Here is a 17686-nt window from a genome sequence, read left to right on the forward strand (position 1 = left end):
ACTTGACCATCTACTAGATGCGTCAATCAATACCATGAAATACTTAAACGGCCCGCACGTTGTGTAGATCGGCCCACATATATCACCATGTATCCTTTCTAAAAACATTGGTGATTCATTGCCTACTTTTGCTGGTGATGGCCGAGTTATAAGTTTCCCTTGAGAACATGCATTGCATGTAAATTCGCCCGTTTGCAAAAATTTTCCGTTTTTCAAAGGATGGCCATTCGAATTTTGCACTATTTTTCTCATCATGACTGAACCAGGATGTCTTACCCTCTCATGCCAAATCTTAAATGTATCAGTAAACTTCATGTTTACCACGGCATAGGACTCAGTCATGGTTATTTTCGTACAATATAGTCCAGAGGATAACATTCTTAACTCTTCCAATATATGTTTCCTCTCGGACTTAATGCAAAGAAATTCAATGCCATCTTTACTCATAGTCTCAATATGATATCCATTTTTTCGGATATCTTTAAAACTTAACAAGTTTCTATGAGACTCGGGGGAATACAATGCATCACTTATTTCAAATACTGTTCCCCCTGGCATTGAAAATTTCGCTCTTCCAGAGCCCATAATAATCTTTGCATTACCATTTGTACTTACGCTTCTAGCGTAATCTTTTATTTTGAGACTTGAGAAATATTTCTTATTTTTAATTATCGTGTGCGTTGACTTACTATCTGCCAAACACAAATCTCCATCCATAGTCTCAAAGTTTGGCATTATCTGAATATAAAATATTCATAAAACATATATTATTAAACATCAAACATGACAAACATAACATATATCTTACAACAAAAGATATAGATACTATAACACAGTCTACTTATATCACATCGATTTATATTACTCATCGATACTCTCTGGCTCAACCAGAAAATTTGATACGTCGAGATGAGTATCATCGTTCAAACCATTAAAGGATGGCCCAGGTTCATCAGAGATGAAGTTTGTTTCACCTCTTCCTTTCTCTTTTCCCTTTTGGGATTTTCTATACAGATCGGCTAAATGTTTTGGCGTACGACAGTTACGTACCCAATGACCTTTCATGCCGTATCTGTAGCAAACCTTTCCCGTTTGCCTTTTATCATCCTGGCCCTTTTCATTCCTTTCATTTTCGTGGAAGTCTTTATTATTTCTTTCATCAAAGGGACGGAATCTTCTTCCCCGTCCTCTTCCACGACCATGATAACGGTTTCCACCACGTCCACGACCTTATTATCATAACTGGATGATGCAACATTCGCTTCAGGGAATGGAGCAGATCCAGTGGGACGAGCTTGATGGTTTAAAGTCACGAGTTGATTATTCTGCTCCTCTACAAGGAGGACTTGCATCAACTCCGAGTAACGGGTATATCCATTCACCCGGTATTGTTGCTGCAGGATTACATTTTCAGGATGGAATGTGGAGAGATTTTTCTCGATCATATCATAATCACTTATTTTCTCTCCACATAACATCATCCTCGAAGTAATTCCGAACATCGCGGAATTAAACTCACTCACACTTTTGTAATCCTGGAACCGGAGATGGATCCACTCGTGTTTAGCTTTCGGTAAGATCACATATTTCTGGTGATCGAACCTCTCTTTTAAAGATTTCCAGAGGTCACAAGGATCCTCTTTCGTAATATATTCATCCTTTAAACCATCATGGATGTGGTGTCGTAAAAATATCATGGCTTTAGCCTTTTTCTCATCCGACACCGTTTTCGAACTATCGATGGTTTCCAAAAGCCTGTTTCCTCTCAGGTGCATTTTTGCACCCACTACCCAGGTCATATAATTATTTCCCGTAATATCCAGGGCATTAATTTCGAGCTTTGTCAAATTCTACATGATAACTGTATTCATAGAATAATATTATAAATATAGTAAAGACGGAAATTTAAATGCATAATTTAAATGCAAAAATTAAAGGCATATAATAAAAGCATAAACTTAAATTGCATAAATTTAAATTGCAGAAATTTAAATTGCAGAAATTTAAATAGCATAAATAAAATCGGGAGGCTCAGCCTACCACATGATCCGAGGAGTCATAAACTACCATATTGATCATTTTTCAAAGTCCGAGGAGACTTAGTCTACCATTTTTGACCTTTTCTTTTTATTCACGGAGGCAAAGCCTACCACGTGTTTCTCTGATCGTGAAGGCATAGCCTACCATAACGATCAGTCGGGAAAGGCAGCGCCTATCATCCCGAAAAATAAACGGAGAAGGTCCAGCCTCTCACTCCGAAATAATAATAAAATTTAAATAAATTAAGTATATTGAAATACATAAATTTAAATATTACCTCGGCTGGTTTAAGAACTTTCGGATTGATAAGCCTCAGTTGGTCAGAGCCTCGTACTGATAATGTGTTGTGAAATACGTGAGATAATAAAAATAGCTGATTTGATGTTTAATATATATATATTTTCTTTGAAAGGTCAACTAAAAGAAAAAGAGATGGACGTGGGATGAGAGGGATGATAATATATTTTCATCTTGTGATTCTTGAGTTACAACGTAAAAGGTAGAGAGCTATTTATAGCACAAGGAAATATATAAAATAATAAGGTCGGTCAAGCAAGTCGGTGTAACTTTGGATAATCATCCTTTCTTTTGGTATTATCTGTAACATAAAGGCAAAATTATGCGAATGGGATTGTATTTGTTGTAAGGTGAAACAACATTGCCACAGCTTGAGATCATAACTCTTATTAGGCCTGGGCGTTTTTACCTCAACCCGAAGTACTTACCTAAACCCTAACCGGAAAAAACCGAAACCAAATGCGAACTGTTATACAAAAATATCCGAACGGGACTTATGAGCTTAGTATTTTGGTGTTTGGTTATAACCTAACCGAACCGAAATCTGAATTAGGGTCTTAAGATATCCGAAATTAGTTAAATATGTTAATGTTTTTATATATTTTAAGATAATTTAGATATTTTAAAATATTCAAAATATTTTTTAGTTTGTTTTAATTGTTATTTTGAATACTTTTTAGTTAATTTAGATAGTTTAACTAATTTTTAATTAGATTTGTAAATAATTTATATATTTTGAAAACAAAATTGTCAATTTTTAAGGTTTAAAAAATATATTTTTGGACGATTTTAAACATTGGTTACATCCAATCCGAACTGAATCCAGAAGGAACCGAACCGAACCCGATCCGATAATTAGTAAAACTCGAATGGTACTTTTGACCATAACACCAAAAATCCAAAAATCCGAATCACTTGTACCGAAACTAAACGGCCGCCCATGCCTAACTCTTATCATAGCAAAGCAACTCTCCTATCTACTCTCATACTTTAGTTTTGATGATAATCGGATACGAACTGATTGATGATACTCATTCTGCTCATTTCATTAGTACCTCTCTTCCAAAGAAGGGAAAATCACAAATCAAACCTCAGAATCCGAAATTTATAGTGTGACACGTCAGTGTAGTAACACAAGGAAAAAAAAAAAGAGAATGTTGACAGTGGGATTTGAACCCACGCCCTTTCGGACAGGAACCTTAATCCTGCGCCTTAGACCAACTCGGCCATATCAACTTGTTGTTTGTTAAGGAATACACTTTAGTTTTAATAAATGTATTACATTTACATACTCCACATGCAAAATTACATTGCTGATGTAATTGAGACTAGAGATGACTTAAGCTTGTCTAAAGTAGAACAATGTGTTGATATTTATTTGTACCTAAAGAGATAATTTTCGTCATTATCAATTTAATTTGAAGCTTATAAGTCTATAAATTATAAATGAGTGGTATGGAATAACACCATTAATCATGGAGATTAAGCCGGGGGAAAGTAGAGATAAAGCTTATAGTATTCCATTAATTAAAAATACGAACATACACGGAATATTACAAGGATCAAACCGTAACAACAATTAAATTATATCAAATCTAAAAATCCTCGTCGAGCGAGAACACATGGTTATCAAAAGCGCCGTTTCCGTTAACGCTAGACATGACGGAAGCCTTCTGGTAATCACCAACCCTCTTCTCGAAGAAATTCGTTTTACCCTGAAGCGAGATCAACTCCATCCAATCAAACGGATTCGCCACACCGTACACCTTCCCGTACCCAAGCGCACCCAAAAGCCTATCCGCCACGAACTCAATATACTGACTCATCAAGTCCCGGTTCATCCCCACCAACGCGCAAGGAAGCGCGTCGCACACAAACTCCCTCTCGATCTCCACCGCGTCGCACACGATCGACTTCACGCGCTCCTCCGATAGCTTCGTCCTCAAGAGGGTATAGATCAGGCACGCGAAGTCGCAGTGAAGGCCTTCGTCTCGCGAGATCAGCTCGTTGGAGAAGGTGAGCCCCGGCATGAGCCCTCGCTTCTTGAGCCAGAAGATCGAGCAGAAGCTACCGGAGAAGAAGATCCCTTCCACGCAAGCGAACGCCACGATCCTCTCGGCGAAAGTCTGAGATCCGTCGATCCACTTCATGGCCCATTGGGCCTTCTTCGCGACGCAAGGGATGGTTTCAATCGCGCGGAAGAGATGGTCCCTCTCCTTGTTGTCCTTGATGTACGTATCTAACAAGAGGCTGTACATCTCCGAGTGGATATTCTCGATCGCGATCTGGAACCCGTAGAAGGCGCGCGCCTCGGAGACCTGCACGTCGGACATGAACCGGGTGGCGAGATTCTCGAGGACGATCCCGTCGGAGGCGGCGAAGAAGGCGAGGACGTGTTTGATGAAGTGGCGCTCGCCGTCGTTGAGGTTGTTCTCCCAGTCGCGGGTGTCTTGGGAGAGGTCGACTTCCTCGGCGGTCCAGAAGGAGGCTTCGGCTTTCTTGTACATCTCCCAGATCTGCGGGTAGTGGATTGGGAACATGCAGAATCTGTCTGGGGTTGGGGTTAGGAGCGGCTCTTCGGCCATGGAAGGCATGTTTGTTGATGATTTTGAGGGGAAGAGGTTGATTGAAGATGTGGTTTGATTGTTTGATTTTGGGATCTAGGGATGAATATTTATGATGGAGGCGAAAGGGTTTGAAGAGAAGAGGGAAAGGGTGGAGGGAGCCGTCGAAACGTTTTGAAAATTTCGAGGAGGCTTGTTGGGGAAGATGAAGGGTATTATCGTCATTTGGACTTAAATTTTGGCGTGGGGAAGCGAGGGAAGTAATAAAGTTGGCGCCTTGGCGGCAACGTTTGATAAATTCGCCAGCTAAGTCGAAAGGGTAATACCGACATTTTGCGGTTCGCGTGTCTTGTTGTGACCCATGGGCTGTGACATGTGACTTAACACGTGCCTTCACGTGATATTCGTTTTCAAGCCCAAGATGATAAACTGGAATACAAGTTTGACTTGACCTAACTAAAGTGCTTCAATTTAAATGTTCGACGTAAGGCCCATTTTGTGAGCTTATTATGTACTAGGTAAATTTGGGTCTGGTTTTGTTCAAAAAAAATAAAAAATAAAAAAATAAATTTGGGTCTGGCATAAAAATAAAGGACAGAACTAAGGCAGGGTGAACCTTTAAATTCATCTCATCCTTTAAAACCAATCAAAATGATACATAAATTATTAACTAAAAAATATTAAATTAAATAAAAAATAGTTACAAAAAATAAAAACGCTAATTTTAACGACGCTAACGTTTCCAACTAAACCGTAAACCCTAAATCTTAAATTCTAAACTCTATACCATAAATTCTAAACCCAAATACAAACTCCTAAACTCAAACCATATACCCTAACCCTAATCCTAGACCATAAACCTAAATTATATACCCTAAACCCAAAAACTAGACTATAAACATAAACTCTATATCCTAAACTCAAGTCCTAGACCCTAAATCCAAACCGTAAATCTTAAACCCAAATTATATATTCTAAACCCAAAACCTTAATTCTAAACCCAAACCGTAAATCCTAAACCCAAAACCTATACCCTAAACCCAAATCCTAGACATAACACCCAAACGGTAAACCCTAAACCCAAACTTCAAACTTATATGCTATAGGGTTTGAGTTAAGGTTTACAGTTTGGGTTTAGGGTCTAAGATTTTAGTTTATGGTATAGGGTTTAGGTTTATAGTCTTATTTTTTTGGTTTAAGGTATATAATTTTGGTTTAGGGTCTAGGATTAGGGTTTAGGGTTTAGGTTTACGAGTTTAGATTTGGGTTTAGAATTTAGGGTATAGGGTATAGAATTTAAGATTTATGGTTTAAGGTTTCGCTAGCGGCGTTAATGTCGATAAAATTAGCATATTTATTTTTTAGCTAATTTTTATTTAATTTAATGCTTTTTATTTAATAATCTATGTGACACTTTAATTGATCATTAATAGTGGGGTGAATTTAAAGGTTCAAGTTTTGTTCAAAAATAAGCTGTTGTTTGTCATATTCATGAGGAAGGAATCTATTTTTTATCAACTAATTTTATTAATATAAAAGTAAATATTACATATAAAATGGTACAGAAACAGCCAAATGCAAATATAAAACTAAGAATACAAAAGGTAAAATAAAAATTTGAAAAAGCTGTCTCTCGAACCATCTTATTGATAATAGAATATCATTTCTATTTTTCTTGATGTGATCTTTGTATTTGGATATCGACATTGCGATGCAACTCCAAATTTTCTTCTTTGTTTTCTCTGTTATGGAAGCAGAGCTATATATATCCATCCGTAGAAAATCCAATATACTAATTCTCTCAGCCAAAATAAGAATTGGAACTGTCAATCTTCAACGATTATAAAAAAAATCGCTATACAACAAAAAAATATTATATTTGAGCCAAACACCTTTTGTGTGCCAAAGATGAGGAAGTGACATAAATAATCACAAACCATCCATTCTGCTATAGTCGACTCCACTTCATCCATGCCCAAAGTTGAATTACCAAAGACAAAACTTCCATAGGCCTTACGAACTTCAGACAAATAGACCCCATAACGTCTTGTTAATCTTATGGGATAGAAAGCTGACGAGAACAGAGAATTAATGGGTGGTACACAAAACGACACCATCTTCAACGCTGGTGGCCATGGCGGTTTGAAGAGTTCGTCCAGAAGACAATGAAACAAACCGTCATGCCAATAGACGGATGAAAACAACAACGGATTGGAAATAGAGTACACCAACCGCTGGACATAAACCGTCAATTTTCGAGTTTGACGGACAAACACCGCCACAAAACCACCGGTATCGGAGAAGTTGTGCCGAAAAAATACTCTTCCCCAAGGATAGCAACACCACATAGGAAGTGGACATCAACAGCCTAGTAGAAAGTCGCCAGAATCTATTTGATGGCAAGTTTGAATGATCCCAACCATTGTCATTGGAATTGGAAAATCCAAGAGAAATTTTTTTTTCCGATTCCCACTAACATGTTCATTGGTCGTACTGTGTAAAGAGATGTGTAAGAATTAAAATGAAACCATTTACTTTTTGTTAAGGCGCCTTCGAAATCGCAAGTTGAGGCGCCTCTTTCGAGATTTCTATACGTTACCCCCTGTGGCTCTATTTTGTCTAGATGTTCATGTGCGGTTTCAAAATGGATGTCCATCACAAACCTCACATTATCCCATTGTTTGAAAAAATGCAGTTTCAGTTCTCTAACCAAACTTATCGAATGGAGGAAGAGAGGCTAGCAAAGGGGAGGAAAAATAGTATAAGAAAGGAAGAAAGTAACCACCAATTCTGTAGCAACAAAAACAGCAACATCCGGATGGTTTTCCGCCATCTCAGTTTTTAAATATTCACTGTCTTTCTAAAATAACTAGCGTAGGAAATAAAATAAAAACAATTTATTGGAAATAAAAGAAGCCCTAATACTACTAGTTATTATTATTATTTTATAATAACAAAAAAAAAAAAGTTAATAGATGCACTGAAAATAAAATAAAACAAAATAAAGAAAGAAATAATGCAAGAGAAAAATAAAGCATTGAAAATGGAAGTGATTGATCATCATTTCTTAGCTTCTCTTGGCTTCGTTGGTTATTTTTCTCCTTTTGTTCTGTTGTTTGACTATTATCTCTTTCATATCATCTGCATCTGGTTGGTTGACTTGTTCAATCGTTTCTTCCGGCTAGTTGATTTGCAGTTGTACTAAACTTGGATTATAAGAACAAACAAGACAGCTAAGATCCCATGAATTAGTCTCCCAGTTTCTGGTGATCTTGACAGATTTTAAGTATCCATCTTTTCCAATGATGTGAGCCGCGTGGAACTGATGGGTTGCAAATCTATCAATAAACACAGCTTCTTCTCCTCATCAATGAAAAAGCTACGAGGATAAGGCATACAATCATATGGTAAATCATTGATTAGTCTCATATCCGGCCTCCAAAACGAGCTCCAAGATATCTCATTAGGCTCAATCTTAGCCGCAATCCATATCTTTAATGTGGGTATAAAGATATGTACCACAGCGAGCTTCTCATCTCTAGCCCAAAATAGAGCCACCAAAGCAGGTTTAAGTTAGAAAGGCAGAGGCAGAGGCGGTCCGAACCTCTCTGTTGTAAAATCAAAACAGACTAAACTATCTTTAAAATTGGTCAATTCTGAAAAATAAGTATTTCTTTTCAAAGACAGGGCAGCATGATAAAATGGTTCATAATTGTCCAGATTGACATCAAGAACCCTCCATGAAACAAATCCAAAATCATAGACCTCAATGCGTTTGTAATCATAAAAAATCTTCAAGATTTTGTGGTAGTGGTTGTTATTGTATCCGAGAAGATACCATGCTTTTGTTCTCGTTTGAATCAATCTGGTTTACCCCAGATACGAGTTGCATACTAATCATCTGTTACGATCCACCATCTGTTATTTTAATATATTCACTTTATAATTGATCACATTTTTTAACCAACTGTAAGTTATATCGGTTGAGCTTTTTTTTGTTTTAGAAGGTGAAATAATCACATTTAAACTCACTGACTCTAAGTTTTTGACCCGTGTGGGATTAATTTTTGGTTGACAAAAAATTTATTCATGTATTTGATTTTGACCTGGTTCACATTGATTTTGGTTATTAATGATTTAAACTGAAGTTAGATAACCATTTTTAATTCGTCGCACATTGATAAATCTTTATTTTATATTTTATAGAGGGCTAATATGTTTAATCAACCCATTTTTTGCTTGACAAAATAATTTGTATACAATAGGAATACTATGTGAAAAATGCAATCTTGTATCAACTATTTTGGAATATGTAAGATTTCGTTTAGAATTGAATTTTTAATCATTTTAAATTTACGCTTCCTAATTTAATTAACTATTTTTCATTTGAAAGATTTGGTTTGATATTACTATATGAAATTGTATAGAAGTTACGTTAAAAATACTTGTCCTTGAGAATACTTATAACTAAATTTATCATCAGTTTTGATTAAACATAAATGGTTTTAACATATACTTAGGTTGTTGGTAATTGAGGACATGCTAAAATTTGTTATCAGAGCAATCTTTTGGAATATGAATGACTATATATGCTGATGCAGCCTTGTATATAACGAAGAGTTTAGATGCTGTGAATTGCTTTATAAGTGTGTCCTCAAAATAAACTTATATATACATTATGTATTAATAAATATTTTATAAACTATGTTTTATACAATTACATATCTTTTAGCCATTACAACTACATGTTAGTATATTAATTCGGTAATAATATTTGTACGTATTACCATATCAGAAAGCAATCTTGGATTGAAAGTGCGAAATTGTATATTCAAATTATATGATAATATATTATGTGTATAAATTTTCCACTTGCATTGTTAATGTGCATAATGTCGTAATGTGTAAAGTGAAATGGGTCCTGAACCATGACAGACGTAGTTTGTTATATAAATTTATTAATTGTTTTTGTAATATATAAATTAATTGTAATACACCATGTAATTTTAAGGAGATAATTATATAAACTAAATATTAGTTCTAAAAATACTCTTTATAAAATGTTAAGGAGATAATTAAATTTCAGTGGCACAAATTGTAATACACCACTAGAGCCTGAGATGCGCATCCGCGCAGGTATTGGTTATTACGATTTTATAATTGATATTTTTTTCACAATTAGTGCTATATGTTTTAGATGTGTCACCATATAACTAATTGTATTCAAAAGATTCATATTGAATCGGGTAATGTAGTTATTTCTGGTACGGAAATTCTGAACCCGTTTAAGATATATTGGTTATTTGAATATTTTTAGATTCCTATAAATCAGAACTAAAATATGTAAACCCGGGAGGACCCAACTCGAAACACACACATACATTTATAATATCCAAACGTGTCTTATTTCAAAACTCCAAAAAATATGATACCTGAAAGAAACAACTCGTACATGAATAATTACCGAATGTCTACGCCTAACAGATTCTATAAACAAATAAAAATATAATGAGTTTTTTGTTTATTTAGTAAAATAGTTATATGGTTGAAAAATTAAGTGACAATATATCTAATACGTTTTTATTATTTTGATATAAGTTATTATTTTGCTCACATAAATTATGTCTTTGAATTATGTGTTTGGCTACGTAGTTTTTCACCGATTAAAATTAAGATAAATTTTTTTTAGTAAAACAGAATAAATCAAAATTTTAACCATATGCAAAATCCAGTTATTTTACATTTTTGATTTTTATAATTGGTACAAAGTTAATGTTGATTATTATTATGTTAATATAATTAATGATATGATGTATTGGTAAGATAATATAATTAATGAAATTGTTTAACTGAACGAAAAATAGAATAATAATTAATGTAATAACTTGTTAAAAAGAAGTTTAGTTCTATTTGTAATTCAGTTTTAATAATATAGATTTAATTATAAGATTAGTTTCAAAATAATGTTTTTGTTTTAATATTATTTATATTTTTAAAAATATAATAAATTTTTATTAGATTGAAATTTTAGGAAAATCTGTATGCTTTTTTTTTCTAAAATATCTAAATATTTAGTTTAATTAGTTGAAAATGAGACCCTTGGGTTTCATAATTATGAAAATACATGATAGATTAATTAAAAATTATAACTTTCCAGGGAAGGGTTCAAATAAAAAACAGACATAAAATAATTAATGACTTATGTTTTAGTAGATAAAAATTATTATTTTTTAAATATATAGTAAGATTTATTAGATTTCCATCCTAAGAAAATCTGCAAAAATATTTTTTACTTATTTTATTTTAAATATATTAAAATACTCAGTCGAATTAGTTAAAACTAATGAGACCATTAAGTTTAATTATTAAGAAAATACTGATAGTTTAATTAAAATTTCTAACATTTTAATGAATCTATATAAAAAACTATACATAAAATAATTAATGATTTTGTTAATAGATAATATTTTCATATTTTTAATGCCTAGCTTATATAAAATGTAAAACAATTAAAATTTCAGGGATTATTGTATAAGTTACAAAAATATTCTCCACATATTAGTTATAATTATAGCTTGATCATTTGCAGCTATAATCCAAGACTATTTTTTATATTAACACAGAAAACTGTTTTTTAATTAAAATATAAATATATTAAATACATAAGCCATTTGCAACTTTTTTTTAAAAAAAATAAATTTTTATCTCTATAAACTAAATAAACTGAAATAACGAACTTAAAATTATTCTTCATTTAAGTCTTTAGTTCACAGTATTTTTATATAAAATAAAAGTAAAACTTCTTAATAATTTTTTAAATTTTAATTTACCGATTATAAAAATGTTAATAATTCCCTTTTTTTGTTTTTTTTTTACTTATCATGTTTCCTAACAAAGAGATTTTAAATTTTTTGTATCGTGTTTAAATACAAATAATTTAAAATTAAATTTTGATTGATCGCCTATTTATATTGGTCTATGGATCTATGAATGTTTTCAAATATTTAACTCTCCAGAAATGTTTTAATTTAAATTTTAAATTATCTTAGTTCTGTATTTATTCACTTACATTTAATTTTGACAAAAAATATAGATATTTATATTAAATTTGTTAATTGTTTATATTAAGTTGATGTGAAATTTTTCTTATTTTTACAATTATATTATTCTAAAATTTTCAATTAATAATAATATACATGATTTACATATATGGTATGTACCTATTGTGATTATTTTAATTTAGGAATTTTAGCTAAAAAATCAAAATTTTATCATTAAAATTGTACATGCCATAATAAGAAGATATCATGTATTTTTCGGTAAGTCAAGTCATATTTCTTTGTGAGAATGAATTTGGTGATACATATAAGCAAACAAATTAAAATCAATTCTATGTTTAGATGATGTATATCACTAGTTACCTTGAGAGGTAAATGTTTAATGGGAAAATATTAGAAACTGGATAACAATTAAGTGACAGTAATCTTGTTTTAAATTTACTTAATCAAAGAAACACACCAAGATGCGAGACAATGACATGTAGACAAAAGTGAGCATAAATAGATAACACTCTTCAAGAAACAAAATTACACACAAGAAAAAAGATTATCAAAGAAGTACAAAAGAAATGGCAACAGAAGTTGTGCTAGGTGTTCTGATTGGTGGAGCTGGAATATGGAAGTTGATGGGCACTTTTAGTGTCGGATCTTCGTCGGAAACTGATCTAGTGAATACTAATGATCAAACTAGTGGTATAGGCAACGGATGGATTGTGCTAATATGCATAGTAATTATGGGGTGCATGATCTTAAGCATTAACGCTGAACAAATTTAATTTGTTGAGTCAAAGTTGGTTCTTTGTTCTGTTTCTCACACTTTGTACTCGCGGCTTTCACTCACTTCACTCTCGTGTTTGTTTGCTCGTTTGTATTTCGTTTAGTAGTAAAGAAAAGACACACACAATTTGTCTAGTTCACGTCTCAAATCAAGGTCGCTACGTCTGGCCGAGGTTTGCTCGGAAATCCACTAGAAAGCTTGGTTACACTTAACCCTTAGAGACTGAGCAAAAACGCACTTCTTGCGGCTGCTCTCTGTAGTTCTCTTCCTCTCTCTTAACCCTAATGTCTCAGCTAGTGTAGGCTTTTATAGAGCGGCTCTATCTTGGCCAGCTCTCCTACTCTCCTCTGTTTTACTCTGCTTTTCTGTATAGAGGAAGAAGACAAAAGCCCCTCTCTTGCAGACTAAGGTTAATTACTCCTTTAGCCTTTCATACCGTTAAATGAGCACGTGAGCTCCTCGTGCTTGCTTTCTTTCTAACGGTAATGCTGAGACCTTCTTCTTGGGTTAGAGTCTTCGTGACACTTAGGCAATAACTCAACAAAACTCCCCCTTGCCATAGTGTCATCTTCTTGCTATCTCTAGTCTTTCCTTTCTAGTGTTATTTGATTTCCACCTCGGTTTTTGATACTCTTATCAGTTACTTGTAACCCTGAGCTTCTTCAATGTGCTCAGGAACTTGTTCACAGGCAATACTTTTGTAAGTATGTCCGCCGGGTTGTGCACTGTTGATATCTTCAAAATTCTTGTTTCCCCATCAGTGATAGTGTCTCTGATGAAGTGAAACCTCCTCTGTATATGCTTTGTCCTTTCGTGATGAACTGCGTTCTTAGCAAGCGCTATCGCGCTCTGTGAGTCGCAATGTATGTCCACTGCTTCTTGCTTGAAACCTAACTCATTCATCAAATCCTTTAACCAAATGGCTTCCTTCGCGGCTTCTGTCAAAGCAATATACTCAGCATCCGTGGTTGATAGAGAGACCACTGGCTGTAGGCTAGATTTCCAGCTTATTACATTCCCTCCAACTGTGAATGTATACCCCCGTAATTGATCTCCTTTTATCCAAATCAGCGGAGTAGTCTGAATCGCAGTACCCAGTCACCACAAAATATCCTTCTCTCTTGCAGTCTTGTGTCAAGCGAACCCTGAATGTATCTGAGAACCCACTTTACAGCTTGCCAGTGTGTCATAAGAGGTTTTCCCATAAACCGGCTTATCATTCCTACCGGATAAGCCAGATCAGGTCTTGATCCTATCATAGAATACATTATGCTACCAACCGCGTTGGCATAGGGAATTGACTTCATCTGATCAGCTTCTTCTTCCCTTTTTTGTCGGTAGCAGACTTAAGCCTCATATGAGCTCCTAGCGCGGTGTCTGCACTGGCTTGCAATTTTCCATTCTGAATGTCTTCAATACTTTCTGTAGATACTCTTTCTGAGATAGCTCCAAAACATCTTGATCTCTGTCTCTCTTGATCTTCATTCCCAGTATCCTTTGAGTTGGACCAAGATCTTTCATCTCAAAAGTAGAACTCAAACTCTCCTTCAACTCCTTCACTGTGTCTTTGTTCTTTGATATGATCAGCATATCGTCAACATACAGCAGAAGGAAAGTTCTTTCTTCCTCCTTGTTCATCTTGAAATACACGCAGCTATCTTTCAAGCTTCTTGAGTAACCTGTAGATTTCATGAATGCGTCGAATCTCTGGTTCCACTGTCTTGGGGACTGTCTTAAACCATCAAGGACTTTCTCAATAAGCAGACTTTTTCTGGTGTGTTCTTGTCCTCGTACCCTTCAGGCTGACTCATGTAGATCTCTTCGTCTAAGCTCCCGTGCAAGAATGCTGTCTTGACATCCATCTGTTCCAGTTCTAGATTGAAATGTGAAACAGCATATATCATTAGACGAATTGTAACATGCTTTACCACAGGTGAAAAAATCTCTTGAAAATCAATTCCTTCCCTTTGAGAGTAGCCCTTGGCTACGAGCCTTGATTTGTGTCTTGGCCTCTCAATTCCTGGGATTCCAAGCTTCCTTTTGAACACCCACTTACAGCCAATCACTCTCTTCTTCTCTGGTTTATCAACTAGATCTCAAGTGTGGTTCTTGATCAATAAGACCATCTCTTCATCTGTTGAACCTTTCCAAAGATCCCTCTCTGGACTCATCATTGCTTATGTGTAACTTTGAGGTTCAATATCTCCACCATCTTCTGTTAAGTTGTACGCAAAACCAAGATCTCCTAACTCATCATATCTCTTTGGAGGTCTTGTTGTTCTTCTTTCTCTGTCTCTCGCTAGTTGATAATCTACGAGACTTGGTGGCATATAATCCTCTTATGAGTCTGTCTCAGATTCGAATCCTTGTTTCTGTTCTGGGAACACATTATCTTGTGGTGTGTTACTTTGCTCAGTAGCTCCCCCTTGATCAGTACTTACATTTTCGGCAGTTACAACAGGAGTACTTATTACATTAACTTCCGGTTCAGGTGCTGATCCTTCTTCATTCTGATTTTCTTCTGTAATGTTTTTATACATAACTTCTTCATTAAACACTACATCTTTACTTATTACCACATTCTTATCTTCAATGAGCCACACTCTGTAGCCTTTTACCCCACCTGGGTAGCCAAGAAACACACCCTTCTTTGCTCTAAGATTTAGCTTTCACTGGCTTATATGCACATATGCGATACAACCAAAACTTCTAAGTCCACTCAGATCAGGCAAAACTCCTGTCCAAGCCTTCTCTGGTATCTCAAACTCAATGGCTGATGCTGGAGTTCTGTTTATTACGAGCACTACTGTTGAGGCTGCCTCTGCCCAAAACCTTTTCTCAAGTCCAGACTCACTCAGCATGCTTCTAACCTTCTCCATTATCGTCCTATTCATGCGCTCTGCAATCCCATTTTGTTGTGGTGTGTAGGCGCAAGTCATGTGCCTTACCACTCCCTCTTGTTTACAAAAGCCATCAAACTCTTGATTGCAAAACTCAAGACCATTGTCTGTTCTCAACTTCTTTATCTTTCGGCCTGATTGATTCTCCACCATGATTTTCCATTCAACAAAGGTTCTGAAAGCTTTATCTTTTGTTTTGAGGAAATATATCCACACTTTCCTGGTTAAGTCATCAATAAAGGTCATGAAGTATTGACAATTACCAATGGAGTTTGGGACTGAAGGTGCTCCCCAAAGATCTGAATGTATGTACTCAAACTTCTCTCTTGTGACGTGTTTTGCCTGTCCAAAGCTTACTTTATGTGCCTTACCATACACGCAGTCTTCACAGAACTCGAAACCTTTCAGGTTACCTGCTTGGAGACACCCCTTCTTGATTAACAGATCCATATTCTTCTTACTCATGTGACATAAGCGACTGTGCCACATCTTTGATTCATTCTTGGAGATTACGACTGTGTTAGCACTTCATGCTACTACCTTTCCTTGTAGAATGTACAAGGTTCCTACCTTCTTCCCTTTAAGTAGTGTTAAACATCCTTTTATAACCTTCAGAGATCCATTCTTAGACTGAAACCAACAACCTTGATCTTCTAATGTTCCCATTGAAATCAAGTTTCTTGGCATGCTTGGAACATACCTCACGTTTGAGATCAGGACTGTTGAGAGATCATCATTCTGAATCCTTATGCTGCCTATGCCTTTAATCTCAATTAGATGTGGTTTGCCATCTTTACTCTTCCTGTCTTTGAATCATCAAACTCGACAAACCAGTCCCTCTTTGGTGTCATGTGAAATGAACACCATGTGTCCATGATCCACTCGTCATCATGCCCTTCGCTTACTACGTTTGATTCATCCTCCACATTCAGACCAGCGGCATCAATTACTTGTTCCATAACGTTTGAGGTTTCCCCTTTCTCTGAACTGTTGAACTTCTTGTTCCTCTCTTTCCATACAAAACACTGCTTCTTGTAGTGACCGTCTTTTCCACAAATCCAACAAGTCTTCTTGTCTCTTGATTGTGACATGTTCTGACTTTTTCCTTTGTCTGAACTCCTGCCTCTCCGATCTGACCTGCCTCTTTCTTGAACATATAAAGCCTCTGAGCTGTTCTTGCTCAGTTTACCACTTGCTCCAAGTTCCAGACTTTTTGACCTTATGGCTCCAGTGATTTCCTCCAAAGCCAGAGTTGTCTTGCCATACTTCAATGTTTCTTTCAACTGATTGAACTGTTTCGGTAAAGACATTAGCAAAATGATGGCTTGATCTTCATCTGGAACTGTCACCTTCACGTTCTCCAAATCAGAAATCAGTGTGAAGAAGTCGTTTACGTTCTCCTCCATCGTCATGCTCTCAGACATCTTGTACCCATACACTCTTTGCTTGAGATATATCATGTTGGGTAAGGACTTAGCCATGAACAGCTTGTCTAGAATCTTGAGCATACCTGCTGCAGTCGGTTCCTTTATGACTTTTCGGAGAACATGGTCTCCCAGACTTAGTATGATCGTAGATCTAGCTTTCCCTCTCTTCTCCTTGAGGGTTTTATCCTTGAGGCTCTTCTCTTCCGGTTTGATAGTAGACTTTGTGCTCGCTTCATTTGTTGAAACCTCAGCTTCACCAGCTTCTTCATCTTCAAGACCTTCTAACAAACCCAACAGCTCCAGATGAGCCAGTAGCTTCTCTTTCCAGAGAACGTAATCACCATCTCCGTCGAACTTCTCGACCTTCGAACGTCCTGAAGTCATGATACCCACGAAAGGACAAAGCTTTACTGAAAAAACTCTGATCTTTACAAAGCTTCAACCTTTCCTCCTTCCCAGCTAGCCAAACCTGGCTCTGATACCAATTTGTTGAGTCAAAGTTGGTTCTTTGTTCTGTTTCTCACACTTTGTACTCGCGGTTTTTACTCACCTCACTCTCGTGTTTGTTCGCTCGTGTGTATTTCGTTTAGTAGTAAAGAAAAGACACACACAATTTGTCCAG

General features: G+C 35.5%; 2 protein-coding genes and 1 non-coding gene across 3 annotated transcripts; all 3 read right to left on the reverse strand.

The window, feature by feature from the left end:
- Nucleotides 1–1061: 1061 nt before the first annotated feature.
- On the reverse strand, nt 1062–1775 carry LOC106389329. The gene has a single exon (XM_048749198.1). It carries the CDS (start codon nt 1773–1775, stop codon nt 1062–1064), a length of 714 nt encoding a protein of 237 aa, XP_048605155.1.
- A 1717-nt stretch (nt 1776–3492) lies between these two features.
- On the reverse strand, nt 3493–3573 carry TRNAL-AAG. The gene has a single exon. It is a non-coding gene; the product is annotated as a tRNA-Leu (tRNA).
- A 262-nt stretch (nt 3574–3835) lies between these two features.
- LOC106389330 (ribonucleoside-diphosphate reductase small chain C) lies at nt 3836–5445 on the reverse strand. Its single transcript, XM_013829545.3, has one exon. It carries the CDS (start codon nt 4929–4931, stop codon nt 3933–3935), a length of 999 nt encoding a protein of 332 aa, XP_013684999.2. The 5' UTR covers nt 4932–5445; the 3' UTR covers nt 3836–3932.
- Between the last annotated feature and the right edge of the window lie 12241 nt (nt 5446–17686).

Source organism: Brassica napus, chromosome C2 (assembly GCF_020379485.1).
Source record: "Brassica napus cultivar Da-Ae chromosome C2, Da-Ae, whole genome shotgun sequence".
Lineage (NCBI taxonomy): Eukaryota > Viridiplantae > Streptophyta > Magnoliopsida > Brassicales > Brassicaceae > Brassica > Brassica napus.